The sequence below is a fragment of the Corythoichthys intestinalis genome, chromosome 12, assembly GCF_030265065.1.
Source record: "Corythoichthys intestinalis isolate RoL2023-P3 chromosome 12, ASM3026506v1, whole genome shotgun sequence".
NCBI classification, from domain to species: domain Eukaryota; kingdom Metazoa; phylum Chordata; class Actinopteri; order Syngnathiformes; family Syngnathidae; genus Corythoichthys; species Corythoichthys intestinalis.
The window spans coordinates 6210798-6231449 of NC_080406.1; the positions used below are offsets into that span (position 1 = coordinate 6210798).

The 20652-nt window shown below is 39.5% G+C and overlaps 1 protein-coding gene across 2 annotated transcripts in view; it reads left to right on the forward strand.

Moving 5' to 3' along the window:
* si:dkey-100n23.5 overlaps positions 1 to 20652 on the forward strand; it is a 244013-nt gene that overhangs the window by 24161 nt on the left and 199200 nt on the right. For both annotated transcript variants that reach the window (XM_057853479.1, XM_057853481.1), the window contains 2 exons: positions 3169 to 3225; positions 3315 to 3375. In XM_057853479.1, the coding sequence (XP_057709462.1) occupies positions 3169 to 3225; positions 3315 to 3375 (118 nt within the window). The remainder of the gene's footprint in view (positions 1 to 3168; positions 3226 to 3314; positions 3376 to 20652) is intronic.

Here is a 20652-nt window from a genome sequence, read left to right on the forward strand (position 1 = left end):
TGCTTCGTTTATACTACCAATAAAAGACAATGTTCAAGTCTTTCACTGCATTAAGGAATTCATGAGTTTCTTCCTCGCTCTAGAAGTGGTCCGAGTTGTTTTACGCCATTTATTATGCAAAAGCGACGAGAGGCAGCAATTGGACTGATCAGAGGGAGGGCTCAAGTTCTCACTCACTTTATTTTTCTTCCTGTTGTTTTGAGTTTGTCACCTGTGATTTAACTCAATGACTTAAATGTGTAATCGTCATAAAAAAACAAAAATCAAAGTCAATATTTCCTGGAAGTTAATGCATCGAAAAAATCAGCACGCTAAGGGGCAAAAAAGCTTTTTCCAGTTTCGTACGGTTCAGCCAAAATTTGCCCAAAACATACCCATTCATTTCTAATGGGCAAAATTTCCCATTCATTTCCAATGGCCCTATTCACCATTCATTTCAAGAGGACAAAAACGTCCATTCGCTCCTATTGATTTCCAACCCAACTGTCCCAAAATGAACAGAAAGTGACCCGGAAATGCCCCCAAATCAACAGGAAGTGACCCGGAAATGCCCCCAAATCAACAGGAAGTGACCCGGAAATGCCCCCAAATAAACAGGAAGTGACTCGACATCGACAGGAAGTGACCCTGGAATGCCTCAAAATCAACAGGCAGTGACCCTGAAATGCCCCAAACAAAAAGGAAGTGACTCGACATTGACAGGAAGGGACCCTGGAATGCCTCAAAATCGAAAGGAAGTGACCCTGAAAATCCAAAATCCTTTTTGTCAAATGGCAAAAAAATGACATATGGCAAAATCCATTTTGCCAAATGGCAAAAAAAAAAAAAAATGTCACATGGCAAAATCCATTTTGCCAAATGGCAAAAAAATGCCACATGGCAAAAGCCATTTTGCCAAATGGCAAGTAAAAATGCCACATGGCAAAATCAATTTTGCCAAATGGCAAATAATAGCCACACGGCAAAAAAATGCCACATGGCAAAAAACAACAACATTTTTCCACATGGCAAAATCCATTTTGCCACATGGCAAAATCAATTTTGTCACATGGCAAAAAAATGCCACTTGGCAAAAGCCATTTTGCCAAATGGCAAATGAAAAAGGCCACCTGGCAAAATCAATTTTGCCAAATGGCAAATAATAGCCACATGGCAAAAAAAAAAAAGGTCACATGGCAAAAAAAAAACATTTTTCCACATGGCAAAATCAATTTTGCCACATGGCAAATAATAGCCACATGGCAAAAAAAAATGCCACATGGCAAAAAAACCCCAAAAATACCACATGGCAAAATCCTTTTCGCCAAATGGCAAAAAAATGCCGCATTGCAAAATCAATTTTGCCACATGGCAAAAAATGCCACATGGCAAAAAAGAAATGCCACATGGCAAAAAGAAATGCCAAATGCAAAATCAATTTTGCAACATGGCAAAAAATGCCACATGGCAAAAAAAAAATGCCACATGGCAAAATCAATTTTGCCAAATGGCAAAAAATGGCACATGGCAAAATCCATTTTGCCACATGGCAAAAAAATGCCACATGGCAAAAAAAAAAAAAACATTTTTCCACATGGCAAAATCCATTTAGCCACAAGGCAAATAATAGCCACATGGCAAAAAAAATGCCACATGGCAAAAAAAACCAAAAATGCCACATGGCAAAATCCTTTTTGCCAAATGGCAAAAAAATGCCACATTGCAAAATCAATTTTGCCACATGGCAAAAAAACGCCACATGGCAAAAAAAAAAAAAAAATGCCACATGGCAAAATCAATTTTGCCAAATGGCAAAATCCATTTTGACACGTGGCAAAAAAATGCCACATGGTAAAATCCATTTTGACACGTGGCAAAAAAATGCCACATTGCAAAATCCATTTTGACACATGGCAAAAAAATGCCACTTGGCAAAAAAGAAATGCCACATTGCAAAATCAATTTTGCCACATGGCAAAAAAACGCCACATGGCAAAAAAAAAAAAAAAATGCCACATGGCAAAATCAATTTTGCCAAATGGCAAAATCCATTTTGACACGTGGCAAAAAAATGCCACATGGTAAAATCCATTTTGACACGTGGCAAAAAAATGCCACATTGCAAAATCCATTTTGACACATGGCAAAAAAATGCCACTTGGCAAAAAAGAAATGCCACATTGCAAAATCAATGTTGCCACATGGCAAAAAAGAAATGCCAAATGCAAAATCCATTTTGCAACATGGCAAAAAAATGCCACATGGCAAAAAAAAAAAAAAAAAAAAATGCCACATGGCAAAATCAATTTTGCCAAATGGCAAAAAATGGCACATGGCAAAATCCATTTTGCCACATGGTAAAATCCATTTTGCCACATGGCAAAAAAAAATGCCACATGGCAAAATCCATTTTGCCAAATGGCAAAAAAACGCCACATAGCAAAATCCATTTTGCCACATGGCAAATACCACTTTTTGTTCTCGGCCCTGCTGCAATTATATCTGCGCTAATGCGTGCAGTTGATGTGTTTCTCCGCGAAGCGCGTGCGTCGCCATGGTTTTCAGGCTGAGCCGCTCTCCAAAGTCATCCTGGTAATCTGAGGTAAAATGACAGCTTAACACGACGCTCAGGATGGATCCTCTTACCTCCGGACTAGGTCGCCTCCCCCTCCTCCTCCTTTTCCTTCCCCCACTCGCCTCCATCTCCTTGCAAAGGTTATCCGTCAGTCAATAGTCTTTAGTGCTCTCTGGCCCCGCTGAGCTCGTTTCCTCCTCCCGCCTCCATCCGGCAGCCTTGGCGAAGGTCGCCGTTGGACGTGTATTGATGAAAGATTGTGTTTATTTGCGCGCCTCGCTCACCGCCGGGCTCCCGCCAGTCGTGCGTGCGAAGCCTGCTTAAAGCTGTCGATTATTGTAATCACGCAACTAAATGAGTTCAGCGTGCGGCGGAGGGGAAATGAGGAGAGTCTCCTCCGACGTGGCTCGGAATGACCGTGTATCCTGTTTTCGCCATTGTCTGCCGTCATTTTCCCCGTCGCCCTTTTGTCCGTTGCCAAATTCTCTGGCACCGAAGCCAATTGGTGCGTCTATTTTGAGGGCCTGATAACTGTTGCAATTAGCTTCACCCCGATCGGTCTTGGAAAGCGGCGTTTCACATGGGACTCATTTTGTCTTTTTATATTGTCACAGAAAATGATTCTCAGTTTGACTGTCGCCGCCGCCTTTGACAGTTTAGCGTACGTCATGGTCAGTTTCTCTTCTTTTTATAGAAATCACACAATTGTTCTTTAAGCTAGCGCCATGCTCATTTTAATTTTTTTCCCTCCTGTCTATAGGGTGAATCTCATCCTGAGGGATCTCTCTGTGATTTTCAGGCCTGGTGGCTAACATACTTTGGTAAGAAACAAATCCATTAAATAACTACAAACTGCATTTTCTGGAGAAATTACGATGGGGCTTTGCTGTGGATGGTACAGATCTATCAGGTCACTTCCTGTTGATTTGGGGACGTTTGGGGGACACGTTCGGTATCATGGCTATGAATTGCATCAACTTACTTGGGCACCAGTTGAATGTCAGTGAGCTGTCATGGTAGGTTTTTGGTAAAAAATAACAACCACACAGGTTTTTCTGACATTGAAAATCAATGGGAAGTTTGGACATACATGGCCGTCAATGGCATGGACGTGCATGGCCGCTAATGGCATCGACTTACTTGGGCGCCAGTTGAATGTCAATGGGCTGTCATGGTAAATGGTAAAAAATCACCAGGAAATACAGTGCCTTGTAAAAGTATTCGGCCCCCTTGAATCTTGCAACCTTTCGCCACATTTCAGGCTTCAAACATAAAGATATGAAATTTAATTTTTTTGTCAAGAATCAACAACAAGTGGGACACAATCGTGAAGTGGAACAACATTTATTGGATAATTTAAACTTTTTTTAACAAATAAAAAACTGAAAAGTGGGGCGTGCAATATTATTCGGCCCCTTTACTTTCAGTGCAGCAAACTCACTCCAGAAGTTCAGTGAGGATCTCTGAATGATCCAATGTTGGCCTAAATGACCGATGATGATAAATAGAATCCACCTGTGTGTAATCAAGTTTCCGTATAAATGCACCTGCTCTGTGAGGGTTCTGTTTAAAGTGCAGAGAGCATTATGAAAACCAAGGAACACACCAGGCAGGTCCGAGATACTGTTGTGGAGAAGTTTAAAGCCAGATTTGGATACAAAAAGATTTCCCAAGCTTTACACATCTCAAGGAGCACTGTGCAAGCCATCATATTGAAATGGAAGGAGCATCAGACAACTGCAAATCTACCAAGACCCGGCTGTCCTTCCAAACTTTCTTCTCAAACAAGGAGAAAACTGATCAGAGATGCAGGCAAGAGGCCCATGATCACTCTGGATGAACTGCAGAGATCTACAGCTGAGGTGGGAGAGTCTGTCCATAGGACAACAATCAGTCGTACACTGCACAAATCTGGCCTTTATGGAAGAGTGGCAAGAAGAAAGCCATTTCTCAAAGATATCCATAAAAAGTCTTGTTTAAAGTTTGCCACAAGCCACCTGGGAGACACACCAAACATGTGGAAGAAGGTGCTCTGGTCAGATGAAACCAAAATTGAACTTTTTGGCCACAATGCAAAACGATATGTTTGGCGTAAAAGCAACACAGCTCATCATCCTGAACACACCATCCCCACTGTCAAACATGGTGGTGGCAGCATCATGGTTTGGGCCTGCTTTTCTTCAGCAGGGACAGGGAAGATGGTTGAAATTGACGGGAAGATGGATGCAGCCAAATACAGGAACATTCTGGAAGAAAACCTGTTGGTATCTGCACAAGACCTGAGACTGGGACAGAGATTTAAATAAATAAAGCCAAATCTACAATGGAATGGTTCAAAAATAAACGTATCCAGGTGTTAGAATGGCCAAGTCAAAGTCCAGACCTGAATCCAATGGAGAATCTGTGGAAAGAGCTGAAGACCGCTGTTCACAAACACTCTCCATCCAACCTCACTGAGCTCGAGCTGTTTTGCAAGGAAGAATGGGCAAGAATGTCAGTCTCTTGATGTGCGAAACTCATAGAAACATACCCCAAGCGACTTGCAGCTGTAATTGGAGCAAAAGGTGGCGCTACAAAGTATTAACGCAAGGGGGCCGAATAATATTGCACGCCCCGCTTTTCAGTTTTTTATTTGTTAAAAAAGTTTAAATTATCCAATAAATGTTGTTCCACTTCACGATTGTGTCCCACTTTTTGTTGATTCTTGACAAAAAATTACAATTTTATATCTTTATGTTTGAAGCCAGAAATGTGGCGAAAAGTTGCAAGGTTCAAGGGGGCCGAATACTTTTGCAAGGCACTGTATGTTTTCCAGCCATTTAAAACGAATGGGAAATTTGGACGTACATGGCTGTCAATGGCATGGACGTGCACGGCCGCCAATGGCATCGACTTACTTGGGCGCCAGTTGAATGTAAATGGGCTGTCATGGTAAATGGTCAAAAATCACAAGGACTTCTTTTCCAGCCATTGAAAATGAATTGGAAATTTGGATGTGAATGGCCGTCATTGGCATGGACGTGCATGGCTTTCAATGGCATCGACTTACTTGGTTTCCAGTTGAATGTCGATTGGTCCTAATGGTAAGTTTTTGGTGAAAAATCCCAACCACACAGGTTTTTCTGCCATTGTAAATGAATGGGAAATTTGGACGTACATGTCTGTCAATGGCATGGATGTGTATGGCCGTCAATGGCATCGACTTACTTGGGCGGCAGTTGAATGTCAATGGGCTGTTATGGTAAATGGTCAAAAATCACAAGGACCTATGTTTTCCAGCCACTGAAAATGAATGGGAAATTTGGTCGTACATGGCTGTCAATGGCATTGACTTAATTGGGCGCTAGTTGAATATCAATGGGTTGTCACGGTAATTTTTCAAAAATTACAAGGACCTATTTTTCCAGCCATTGAAAATGAATGGGAAATTCGGACACACATGGCCGTCAATGGCATCGACTTACTTGGGCGCCAGCTGAATGTCAATGGGCTGTTATGGTAAATGGTCAAAAATCACAAGGACCTATGTTTTCCAGCCATTGAAAATGAATGGGAAATTCGGACACACATGGCCGTCAATGGCATACAACTTACTTGGGCGCCAGCTGAATGTCAATGGGCTGTCGTGGTAACTGGTCAAAAATCACAAGGACCTATATTTCCAGCCATTGAAAACGAGTGGGAAATTTGGTCGTACATGGCTGTCAATGGCATTGACTTAATTGGGCGCTGGTTGAATGTCAATGAGATGTCATTGTTAATGGTCAAAAATCACATGGACCTGTTTTCCAGCCATTTAAAATGAATGGGAAATTTGGACATACATGGCCGTCAATGGCATGGACGTGCATGGCTGTCAATGGCATAGACTTACTAGGACGCCATTTGAATGTCAATGCATCGTCATGATAAATGGTAAAAAATTACAAGGAGGTACGTTTTCCAGCCATTGAAAATGAATGGGAAATTTGGACGTACATGGCCCTCGATGACATGGACATGCATGGCTGTCAATGGCATTGACTTGCTTGGGCGCCAGTTGAATGTCGATGGGCTCTAATGGTAAGTTTTTAGTCAAAAATCCCAACCATACAGGTTTTTCTGCCATTGTAAATGAATAGGAAAATTGTACGTATATGGCAGTCAATGGCATGGACGTGCATGGCCGTCAATGGCATTGACTTACTTGGGCACCAGTTGAATGCCAATGGACTGTCATGGTAAATCGTAAAAAAAATCACAAGGATCTATGTTTTCCAGCCCTTGAAAACGAATGGGAAATTTGGACGTACATGGCCGTCAATTGCATGGGCATGCATGGCCGTCAGTGGCATAGACTTGGTCAAAAATCACAAGGACCTACAGTCATGGACAAAATTATTGGCACCCCTGGAATTTTTCCAGAAAATATACGGTTTCTCACAGACATTAACGCAATTACATATGTTTTCATTATGAACGTGTTTATATTTTGGATTTGCATTGGAAAAACACAATTTTAGCTGAAAAGAAAAGCCAAAACGTACACAGTTTTACACAGAATGCAGAAAATAGGCTGGACAAAATTGTAAGCATCCTCAACTCAATATTTATTATTTAAGAAAAAAAAAAGATAATACACACATGAGATGGTTAAACATTTCCGGGAACTCTTATGGCGTGCATATCTTTGGAATTTTCTGCTTTATCTGTACTCTACCCACAATCATTCTGGAACAGAAAAGGGCCTTCCCCAAACTCTCCCCGCTCGAAGCAAAACATTGCGAAGTGGGAAAATTCCCATGAGCAAAGGACTTGCCACCACAAATGTTGACATCAGTCTGGCAAGTCCACTGCTTTTTGGGTTTTTTCATCAAATTGCCGAGCGTTTATTGCGGTGCAAACCTCAACCTGGCTCAGTGCAAATGTTTGAAATTCTTTAGCCACTCATATTTGCGTGTTATTTCCACAATTTATATAGCTTTCCCAGGTGTTAAGAATAACATGTCTGTGACACACTTTTGTCAAAAAAAAAATAAAAATAAAAATGGAAAAGTCTTTTTCTGAACGTTTTTCCTGAAAAAAGCCAGTTTTGCAAGGATGCTCCTGTCTCACGCAAGATAATGTAGTCTGGAGCTTGCACTTAAGCTGTTTTGTTGAAGTTCAGAATGGCTGACTCACAAAACTCATTTTCAGAAATAGATTGCAGAAGATTTACTTGGCTGTTTTATCCTTCGACTCCTGCCAATGTACTGGTACATGGAGGAAGTTACATATCCACGTGCCGCCAACGTAATGGTCCTGTAACCCGATGCATATGACTGTAGAGTGTACGTAGAGGAAATTCAATGTCACACTCCGCCAATGTACGTTTGTTGTGTGATCAATTTAATGGGCCACTTTTCACACCTACAGTTCCTATAATAGTCCTATAAAATCCTATAAAACCTATAAAATTTTTCACCCTTAGGTGTTTTCCCCTTTTATTACATTCATAAATCAATCAGGGTCAAAACAATTTGGCATTTTTCAAGGGATCCTCAGACTTAGACTTTTCGGCTCTAATAAGCCGTACCGTATTGGCCCGAATATAAGACGGCCCTGATTATAAGACGACCCCCTGTTCTTCAAGACTCTTTTGAACATCAAGGCAAGGCAAGGCAAAATTAATTTTTATACTAGGGCTGTCAAACGATTAAAATTTTTAATCAAGTTAATCACAGCTTAAAAATTAATCGTAATTAATCGCAATTCAAACCATCTCTAAAATATGCCATATTTTTCTGTAAATTTTTGTTGGAATGCAACGTGTCGCCGCATACGTTTCTTCAACACAACGTGGCCGTGTCAGTTAAATAAAATCGGTTTATATATATATATTTCTGTCTCCATCCATGTACCCATTTATAATGCGCACCATGATTTAACAAGTTGATTTTGGGGGAAAAAAGTGCGCGTTATATTCGGGAAATTACGGTATACAGTATGTATATATATATATATATATATATATGTGTATATGTATATATAAATAGGGCTGTCAAACGATTAAAATTTTTAATCGAGTTAATCACAGCTTAAAAATTAATCGTAATTAATCGCAATTCAAACCATCTCTAAAATATGCCATATTTTTCTGTAAATGATTGTTGGAAATGAAAGATAAGACACAAGACGGATATATACATTCAACGTACTGTACATAAGTACTGTATTTGTTTATTATAACAAATCAACAAGATGGCATTACCATTATTAACATTCTGTTAAAGCGATCCATGGATAGGCAATTTTTTTTTATCTCTATAGCACAATTCAACACAAGGCAATTCAAGGATAGAAAGACTTGTAGTTCTTAAAAGATAAATGTTAGTACAAGTTATAGATATTTTATATTAAAACCCCTCTTAATGTTTTCGTTTTAATAAAAATTTGTGAAATTTAAATTTTCAAACAAAAAATTAGTAGCTCGCCATTGTTGATGTCAATAATTACACAATGCTCATGGTGCTGAAACGCATAAAATCGGTCTCACCTAAGCGCCAGCAGAGGGCGACAAAACACCAAAAAACACAAGTAACAAATGGACAGGACACTGTGCTGTCATTTTAATCTGTTTGAGCGGGGCATGCGCGTTAAATGCGTCAAATACTTTAACGTGATTAATTTTAAAAATTAATTACCGCCCATTAATGTGACAGCCCTATTTTATACAGAAAATAATTACAGTACATCCGAAACAAATGATTATAACAATATATTTTAGAGAAAAAACATGTTATTTTGCCTCATTCAAATCTTAATATCTGACCATTTAAATATGTAAACTAAAGTGCAATCACATTCGTAAATGAATGTTTTCTGGTTTTTGAAATGTAAATAAACCAATCTATTGTTATAAAACAACAAAATTGCAATAACTGCATTAACCATCAAAGTGAGTTCTAACTGTAACTGTAGTCGTGAAACAAATCTGAATAAGGAAAAACATTGTAATAAAATAATGCAAACTGGTTAAACTTGAGAGTAGCTGAGATCTGTCATGACGGAACATTACTCCTCAAGTTCAGTATTCGCTTAATTGATATCTGGCGCCATCTCGCGTCGTGAATGAGTATAATGTCTAGACCCCAAATATAAGACTACTCCCACTTTTTAAGTCTTATTTCAATGCAAAAAACACCGTCTTATATTCGGGTCAATACGGTAATTGTTTTCTTTTACTAAAATATTTTATTAGAAACATTAGGGCTGTCAAACGATTAAAATTTTTAACCAAGTTAATCACAGCTTAAAAATTGTAATTAATCGCAATTCAAACCCTCTCTAAAATATGCCATATTTTTCTGTTAATCATTGTTGGAATGGAAAGATAAGACACAAGACTGACATAAACATTCAACATACTGTACATAAGTACTGTGTTTGTTTATTATAACAATAAATCCACAAGATGTCATTAACATTATTAACATTCTTTCTGTGAGGGGGATCCACGGATAGAAAGACTTGTAGTTCTTAAAAGATAAATTTGAGTACAAGTTATAGTAATTTTATATTAAAACCCCTCTTAATGTTTTCATTTTAATAAAATTTGTAAAATTTTCAATCGAAAAGCTAAACTAATAGCTTGCCATTGTTGACGTCGCCGAGCGGGACGTCACACGGGCTCCCTGCCGTTCTTCCACAGTGTCTTTAACTACGTAAGGTAGTGATTGAAATACACCACAAGGTGTCAAAGTGGCGAGTTTTAAATTAATTCGAGATCTAGGCAAGTCTGAGTAAGTTTTATTTGTATTTTGTATAGCTATTTTGATAGGGAATTTCAATTCTCTTTGCATTGAGCGCTTTTCTTTTTGTAAACATTATTTTTTTTTTGAGAGCTAGGAATATTTGTTGTACTTTCACTAAATCACACTGTAGCGACTTAACTGATCCGCCCAAATGCATAATGGGCAGTTGGGCAACCATGACTGTCAGTGGTGGCTGCAAATGGTATACAGAATGTTCTGCGTTGTGTTCAGTGAAGCGTGTCTCCTGTCATTCTTCCCCACGTCCTTCGCCACAATACTTATAATTGTTGTGAAAGAGTTGCCAAAGCCTAAGCCTAATAAAAGGCGCGAGCCAACGAACGCCTGTGTCCACTTGCATTTCTCTGCCTTTTCGGTCTCAATGTGCTAAAACAGTGTCATTGTAAACTGTTTGAATGGGTCATTCCGTGCATGTGTTAAATGCGTCAAACATTTTAATGTGATTAATTAAAAAAATTAATTACTGCCCGTTAACGTGATAAATTTGAAAGCACTAGGAAACATATATTATTGCCATTGATTTAAAAATCTTTAATATTTTGGACATGTTTTGACCTACGGAGGGCGCCATGTTTTATGCGCACAATGCACACTGGAGGTGATGACGCGGTTGGCCTGGACTGGGAGAATAACTGTGTGAGCTAGCAAGCGAAGCTAGTATGACAACTGGCATGATTTTGTCACATTCTGTTGCTGGTCAGATTGTTTAGTTACAGAGATGTGGGATGAGTTCCCAATGTCGTACCTGCATCCAATTCCAGCTCAACAGCAGTGTCTTTAAACCGATATTAGGCGGCTTGCCTATATATATTGACTTGCTGCCATTTGACAGTTTGTATATCCTTTTGTTGGTGGTTGCATCATTGCCTTGTTCTGTTGTTGTTGTTGCCGCGGTTTTCCCTTGTTCTTTTTTTTAAAAAAATTGACCCGACCTATTGTCACTTCCCCTTTTTGTCCCAAAACCCACAATGAAAAACCGATGTCCATATTATCCTATATCATTTTAAAATGCTTTTATCGTCAGATATTATTAGCTACCCAACTCAAATTTCCAAATCCTGTTTCCTGGTTATTATCACTCGTACTGATCTGTGTTGGCATTTCAAAAAGCACAAGAAGTCAAATTTTCTGCTTCGTGCCTCTTAAGCATATTTGCTTCAATATCATTCAGGTTCAAAACCAAATGACACTGCTATTAGCAAATTGTCTCTAGAAATATCAGCCCCAGCTTACACCCAATCTGTTACTTTCCCACACAAGTGGTGCATTATATCCTGACGTTCTCGAGATACAGGAGCACATATGTGCTCTGAATTTGCATAGAAAGCCAATAAAGCAACCATTAGCGTGGTGATGCGGTACGCGACTATTCAGCAGTTTTCCAACACCCTCGTAAGGATATGCCACGCCTGTGGGGATGGCGTAACACATGGGTGGTAACAGTGTGCCTACTTTATGGAGGGATAATTTCCCCTCAATCACAAAAGCAGACACACACAAAACTGTAATGCTACGAAATGTAGCATGCTTATATTGTATGTGTGGAAAGCACATTTCAGTGAGATTGGGTGTTTTAGTCATAAATTGTTGCGTTTTAAACCACGTTTCACATCATCAGCTAACTCATTCATAGTGTATGTGAGCCTGTATAAGATAAGTTCCAGAGTAATGCAGTTTTAAGTGACGGAATATTTTGTGTGATGCCATACAGAAAATTTGTGCTTTCAATCTTTATATGTGCATTCACAGAATCCTACGTAATTAGATAATAAATCCAATTACTGTAATTTTTTGACTATAAGACGCACCTGACTGTAAGCTGCCATTAACCAAATTCGAAACAAAAATGGCATTTGTTCATAGATAAGCTGCACTGGACTGTAAGCAGCAGCTGTCCTCACTGTATTATGGGATATTTACGGTAGACCGAAAGAAATTAACTGGTGTCACTTGATTTGACAACGGCATCATAAGACCGAATTAACCACCATGATCATTGCTTCAAGAAACCTCATTTGGCCATCATTGCTCCCTTGGGGGAGACGGTCAACCTGTGCTGCCATCTGCTGTCAACATTGTTGTTGTCCCACATGCCTCCCAGCATGCTTTGCAGTGCTACAGATGTAAATAACAATCAGAATTCATGTTCTGTGCTAATTATTTCTTCAGTTACTGTTCCAGTTGTTTCATTAATTGCTAGTTATGGTTGTTTGGTAACATAATTATGACAGTCTTATTGTAGTGTTATGACGCTGCTGTCAAAAAAAAAAAAGTGTTGCCTATGTTTTCCGAAATTTTCGGGTTCGCAATGAGTCAGCAACGGGCACACTTTTGCGAAATATACGATGTTTATTGATTAGAAATTGCAAATAAATGAAATTAATTGATTACAATCCCACCAAGGCAAGCAAAAAACCAGCAAAACACAAGAAACAATAGCACTAGATATAGTTTGTCAATCCTAAAATCCCCGTGTTACCATTAAAGCACAACAAGATGTTCCTTAACAATGAAAATCTCTTACCGTTGACAAATGAGCGGAGAGCCAACGCCCCGGGTCAGAGTATCCAAGGAACAAAGCCGAGCGATTTCGTACGTTAATCCTACGGCGGACTCTGAGGGGGTGGAGAATGCTCCTGGCTTTATAACAGTACGCCACGGGGGCCCACAAGTGGCCAGCCTCTAAGCCCAGGATACGAACCATTCTGCCCATACATGGTAATCTTAACATGTCTTTGCTCAACCTCTTAAGGAGATGAGCTTCGTGTATTGGTTGACGTGTTGTGCAGTCCCGACAGCAGATGTTTTGTCCCCGCGGTAAATATTATGGGTGCAAAACAAGTTATCTCGTGAGATTCCCTCCTAACTATGGAGTCCAAGCGTGTAAAAAACAATACTATGGTGCAAAACAAGTTCTCGTGAGATTCCCTCCTAACTATGGAACCCAAGGTGAAAACGAGAACAAGTTGTTACAATCTAGGTCACAGAGTCAATCATACATCACAAAGGCATAATGTGCTAATGTTAAGGCATCAAATAATATTCGGGTCGCATAATATTTTCCCTATCATGCCTATTTTCTGACTTTAAGGCGCACCTGACTATAAACCGCCACCCACCAAATTGAGCATGAATGAATGCTTATGACAGGTGTCATTTTGCGTTATTCGGCAAATGATCTCACTTTTGAATGGATGTAAAAGATCCGAGCTGGACATAAATGGAGTTAGTGGCATAATTTGCCAGATGACATCTAATGACATAAGCATTCAGTAATGCCCACGATAGTGTCATGTAATAATTATGATGGTCTTATGGTAGTCTTGTGACGTCGCTGTCAAATAAAGTGTCACCTATTAACCTAAATAAATCAGCAAATAAACCGCGCTGGACTATAAACCCCAGGATTAAAAATGAAGGAAAAGAGGAGTGGCTTGTAGTCCGGAAATTATGGTATTTCAAATTAAAAACGGGAATATATTTTACTTAACTTTTTCTTTTGCTTTTAACTTGGAAAATGCTTGCCTAATATACAGTGTATCACAAAAGTGAGTACACCCTTCGCATTTCTGCAGATATTTGGGTATATCTTTTCATGGGACAACACTGACAAAATGACACTTTGACACAATAAAAAAGTAGTCTGTGTGCAGCTTATATAATAGGTAATTTATTTCCCCCTCAAAATAACTCAAAATGTCATTAATATCTAAACCCCTGGCAACAAAAGTGAGTACACCCCTTAGTGAAAGTTGTCAATATTAACACACGTACAACATGTCAACTGTCAATATTTTGTGTGGCCACCACTATTATCCAAAACTGCCTTTACTCTACTGGGCATGGAGTTGACCAGAACTTCACAAGTGGCCATTGGAATGCTCTTCCACTCCTCCAAGACGACATTATTAAAAAGCTCTCCTCATACTCATTAGCTGCACGTCAGCTGCACAACAACTGCAGCCGCCCTCCTCCACTGAGTCTCTCCCTGTTTACGACTTTGCCGTGTATTAAAACATTATTTTGCCATATTTGTGTTGACCATTTGGCAGCTACACGTTGCTCCGACGTCGGCCGATTTGTTCGGCGGTCATTGTCCAGCCGCTTCCCCGGCGAGCTCTCCTGTCAGTAGTAGCAGGGGAACGAGCTGTAAATTGCTCTCCGCCGGGCGGTTTGCGATCGGCGAAGACAATCGACAACCCAGTCGTCATGGGAAATGATCCGGGCTAGTTATGTGTGATTTTCCGCTTCGAAGACTTTGAAACATCACTCGGTTCGGGTCAGCATGTCGGCTAGCTGTCACGCCTCTTGGTTTGTTTACATTCTCCGAAGCCGGGGAAGGGAAATGACATGAGCCCGATTTAGGTGTCATAAAATATCGTTCGGGAGGTGCGACAGTAAAGGTGAAGTCGACAGTTTTGACCATTATGGAGTAATTTTTTGCCATGTCGTCTTGAATAAATGCATTTTTATTATTTCATATTCCATTTAGCACAAGACTGTTATTTGTCATGCCATTTATTTAGCTATTGGGGAAAAATACTTGGATAAAAAGAATATCCTGTAAAAATATTGGAGTAGAGAGATTTTGCGGCTCTCTTCGTCGCGTTTTCCTCGTTGTGAATAATTTCCCCTCAATGGGCTTCACACTAAATCAGATGAAATCGTGACTCCGCTGACATCATCCACCTGTTGGGGATGCTAGAGCCCTATAATGGTAGGCGTGGCTAACCGGCAGATTAAAAGACTAATTTCTCGTCATCTGCGCTTTGCTAAATTGTTGTGCAAAGTCGAATCGTCTCAAAATATGATTATAATTCACATAATAATCCTATTTGCCTTTTTTCTCCTGTCGTATGCACTTAAGTCACTTGCTGTAGTATTTCATAGTAGCTTTAAAGGAAACGGAGTAAAGCTTGCAGATTGTGTGCAAAGCAGTTGGCTGTGTTCACTCCTATATCTTAACCTTACCCTGGGGTTCAGTTGAACCACTGTCTGCATACCTTTGTCCGTTTCATGAGAGCCCTTTCTCGGAATAAACCAAATCTCGACCCTTCCGCCACTCCAATCGCGTTTTTCAAAAATCCCATTTCGACTGCAATTTGCATCTGTGAGCACCTTGTTTTTATACCGAAGCCGGCCATTTTGACGGCAATTATACGGCCACTTTAGCCCCGCCGATTAGCATTCGTATTCTTAGTTAGGACTCGGCGCTAATACGCCTCTTCGACGCCGCTCTTTTTTATTGCTCTCACAGGCAAACGCACACACAGAGGCGGCCGCGGCGTAATGGGCAGTGAGTTAGTGCTGCGGGGTTGCCGTGTGTCAGCTCGCTTTATCACGAGCATCCTCACGCTGGGGACAAACGGCTGTACATAAACCTGAACAGGCACTTTGTTCTGTGTTGCGTCGAGACTGGTGGGAGCAGTGCGGAGTAGCGCTGCTTTTAAATTCACACCAATAAAATGTTATGAAATGTGTTGGGAGACGGGGCAGGTGCGCTTTAAAACAGGGGTTGGGGGAACCTTTTTTCCTATCGGGGCTATTTCAGTTTTCATAAAGTCATTCGAGGCTCATTGTAAATTGATAGGAAAAAAAAATAGGATTTATGTAATGTGAGGATTTGTGGGTTAAATGTTTGTGGGGCGTTTAATAACATTCCTCTGTTGTTTTATGACTTATAGCAGGTAGGGATGGGAATTGATAGGATTTTTATGATTCCGATTCCATTATCGATATTGCTTAACGATTCGATTCTTTATCGATTCTCTTATCGATTCTAATTTGGGGGAAAAGAACAAACGTTTTGATTGGCATCGAGTTTGTTTAATCAGAAGTCACAACCTTACAAACTCACAACAAGATCAAAAGAGGCCCAAAGCCTCAATGTTAACTGTGGCAATAAGTGGCAAATACACAAGAATGTGTAACATTTTACTGAAACATTTATCTAATAGAAATAAAAAATATTGGTATATATTGGCAGATAGGTTGTTGTTCTGCCTTTGGCAATATGTGTTAAAGCAGGGGTCCCCAAACTTTTTCCTGTGAGGGCCACATAAATTTTCCCTTCTCTGATGAAGGGCCGGGGTCAGTTTGTAACAGAAAAAGTGTGACGATTGCAGAAGTGCATAAATGTAAAAAATTATTGTTTTTCAGAAAGCCACAATCAAATAACCCTTTCTGGATTCTTTATAATAATAATAATAGTTAATAATAAAAACACTATTAATTAAATAGATAATAACCAAATACCGTAACCCTCTCTGAATTCTTCAAGGAAAAGGCCAGAAAATAAATAACACGATTGAGAAAAAAAAAAAATCAAAATGGCCGGACCAAATGTGGAGGCGGGCCGTATTTGGGCCGCGGGCCGCAGTTTGGGGACTGCTGGGTTAACGTGTATTATTTACCATTACATTGAAATGCATGCCTTTTAGTTTTTGTGGCGCTTACACGCTCAAGTGGGGGCGCCCTTGCGCTTCCTCACGCGAAGAAGAACGCGCTCACGTGAAGAAGAGCGCGCTTACACCCGAACAAGAAATGCCGCATCCAAGCGAGTGAGCGAGTTAGTGAGAGAGGGAAACACTTCTACGAGCCTACGTTCTTTGTTAATGTTAATATCTACAGAGGCAACGCCTGTATGTATCATCTTTTTGTGTTGTTGTTGTTGTGTTTCCACTCGCGATCGGACACTTAAATCCAGTTGTGTAGTGGTTTGAACGATGTGCTAATGCTAGCGAACGAATGCTAACCATTTGTTATTAATGTTATTAGCAGCTAATCATTGCTGATTTGCGTTGATGCAAACCTGTTTGTTATTGGGGACGAAATTGATTTGTTTCATTTCTATTCTTAGTTTCACTCTTCAAGTGATTGTTGAATAAAGTCAGCAAATTATACCAACGTCTTCTGCAACGTCATTTGGGAGTTTAGCTAGCTGTATAGCCAGGACTGAGCCTTAGCGTCTTGGTGAGGACAGTGCAGTCTATTCCCTCCCGATGCAGTTATTTCCATCTCGCAATGACTGCAAGTCGCTTTGTTGTAATTTTTCCTCTTGAAGTGAAGACACACTTTCGAGCGTTCGAACCTACGTGCTGTCATTGTTATGTTTACGGCGGCAATGCTCGTGCTAAACTATCGTAACTCTTCATTTTCACCCTTCTTCCTGGTGAAGTGTAGTCAAACTTTGGAGCGAGTGGTTCTTGGCGCCATGCTAATTTGATGCGTCTGGACAACAAGACACGTCACGACGCAATATGCGTCTTTAGGGATCGTTAAGGCTTTTTCATTATGATGTCGAGGCCTCGAAACACTCGGAACCGGTTCCGAATTGGAATCGGATTTCGATTCCCATCCCTAATAACAGGGGTGTCTAAACTTGAAAAATTTATTAAAATTTTTTTTTTAACTCATTGGCTGCCTTTGATGGTGATAGACGTTCAATCCATGTGGACTGCGAGGCCTGGCGGCGATCGAATGATAGCTACAATATTTTACGATGTAAGTAATAAACAGGAAAAACAAGCTATTTTCATGCTTCTGCTGTGAATTGAATTGAGTTTACCACTAGTAGATGTCCAATTTGTTCAGTTTATACATACCATATTGGCCCGAATATAAGACGGCCGCCTATTTTTCAAGGCTCATGTTTGAAAAAAGACTTTTTGAACACCAAATTAATTTTTATACAGAAAATAATTACAGTACATCCGAAACAAATGATTATAACAATATATTTGAGAGAAAAAGCATGTTATTTTGCCTCATTCAAATCTTAATATCTGAACATTTAGATATGTAAACTAAAGTGCAATCACATTCGTAAATAAATGGTTTTTTTTAGATTTCAAAAACCAGAAGCCAATCTATTGTGATAAAACAACAAAATTGCAATAACTGCATTAATCATCAAAGTAAAGTCTAACTAACTGTAGTCTTGAAACAAATCTGAATAAAAAAAACACTGCAATAAAATAATGCAAACTGGTTAAACTTGAGAGTAGCTGAGATCTGTCATGACAGAACATCGCTTCAATGATATCTGGCGCCATCTAGCGTCGTGAATGGGTAGAATGTCTAGACTGCGAATATAAGACGACCCTCACATTTTCAGTCTTATTTCAATGCAAAAAACACCGTCTTATATCCGGGCCAATATAGTAATTTGGAACATTGGTCGAGTATACCTTTAATTAAAGTGGCATTGTAAGGTTAGTTTTAAAAGTGTTTGCATTTATTTCTTTTGATTTGGGTGGATACACAGCCCTCTAGTGGCAACGCTGAATATGGCATAGCTCATTTAGCCTGGCTGAATCCAGCTGCTTCCTGTTAAGACCACCATAAGGTATGTTTTTGTTTGAGGTATTTTTTTTTTTTTTTAAATGCATGTTCAGCTGTTTTTTGTAGGAATATGTGTTTGAATGACTTGTTAAGAGCACTGTTATAACAGCATTTTATAGCATTTAAGCTAGCGGACTTTGGCTATGCAAGTTAGCCAATTGTTCTTTTGTTGTACTTAGATCCTCATTCATTTATTTTTCTATACTATTTGAGCTAAGCTCAGTTATTTAAATTCTTTTGTTCCTAATCCGATTACTCGATTATTTGAGTAAAGTAGTTAATTGATTAATCGACTACTAAAATAATCGCTAGCTGCAGCCTTAATTTAATGTTAAAATATATTTAAAAATAACAAAAGATATAGAAAAAAATAAAACCGCAAATATTTTAAAGCAATACTTGGCAACTTTTCAGTTTTAGTCGATTTTAGCAACGCTGGTATGCAAAAGCGGTAGTTTTTGCCTTAAGGAAGACTGCGTTCCCATGATGACCAGCGCACACCCTCACGGTTGCCTGCAGGTGGATTAAGTTACATTTGTGTGTCCAGCGGCTGTGAAGGATGAATAGTAATAAGGTAATGAGTCCAGTTGTGGCTAAACAATAGCATATGACCCTACGCCAGCAAGTGAAAGCTGTGCCAATGTTTATTCTCGAATTTCCTTTTATACCTGTTAGCCTTCATTTTTTCCCCTCCTCAGACAAAACTTTAAGTCTCTTTTCTTGCTCTGTCATCTTTGCAGAATTTACACAAAAGGATTAGCATCGACTTCCATCATTATAATAAATGGGGGAAGAGACGTATGCCGTAAAGCAGTCAGCAAGCACATTTGTAGTTATTTTGTGTGGCAGGGCTCCTGCCACCCTCCACAAAGTTAATTAGTGCCGGTAAAAGCGATACACACACCCTCAAGCGGTGTCATTCAACGAGTTGTCAGTCGACATATCATCAAATATGTTATGAAAATATTTTATAAAGGTTGAAAAGTTATCTACTACGATTTAAGACACTGATTAGCCTAATAGCTAACTAGCTTCAGTACAATTAGACGGGTATGGCAGCGAGTGGCAAACAATGAGTTAAATTTTGGGTCATTTGCTGTTACTTTTCAGTTGCGTGGCAACTAACGGTTATTTTTATAATAGAATCGGACGATGAATTAAACGAATCGTTTCATCAAATGAATGTCACTCTTTTCAATTACCTTCACAATTTCACTCGAAGTTGTTTTAGGCATATTGTAAGTAACAACGAAGACGAAATGGATGACTCTTTCCTTCAAAAAATATTTTATTAAAGGTTCCTGACTTAACTGTAGTCTACAGCATAAGTACATAAAACTTGTTAAAGTTCATAAAGGGAACCACAGACATAATAAGACTTGTAGTTCTTAAAAGATAAATATTAATATGAGTTATGTTCATATTCAAACCCCTCTTAATGTTTTTCTTTATATAAAATTTGAAAAATTAGTTGAACTAGTAGGTCACCATTGTTGACGACACAATGCGGTGACGTCACTGGGCAGCGCTGCCATACTTCCACAGTGTCACTTGTTGGCTACATAAACATGTCGACAGTTTTGCCCTTCCAATTTGAACCCGAGTAGGACCTCACTGTTGATATTTCTCAAAATGAGCAACAAAAGCAATTAAATGAAGGTCTCCGGGATTCGAGCGCGCGTTTCCCGTGCGACATACGAATGCGGACTACTTCCGTGTAAGTTGGAGACATGATTTTCCTTATAAAGCAATCCCAACTCACATGCGTTGTGTCTGTGCAGTAAAACCGGAAAGGGAAATGCAACTGAAAAAGTACGGCTGGTTTGACCGCGGAATTAGAAAACGCGGCTCACTTCAGACATCAAGCAGACAACAATAACATAGAGATGGCGTAAAAGGGTTTATTGAACGCACAAAAAACAACGGGAGGCACAAAAAAGGTCCGTGACAGTAGGTCGGGATCAA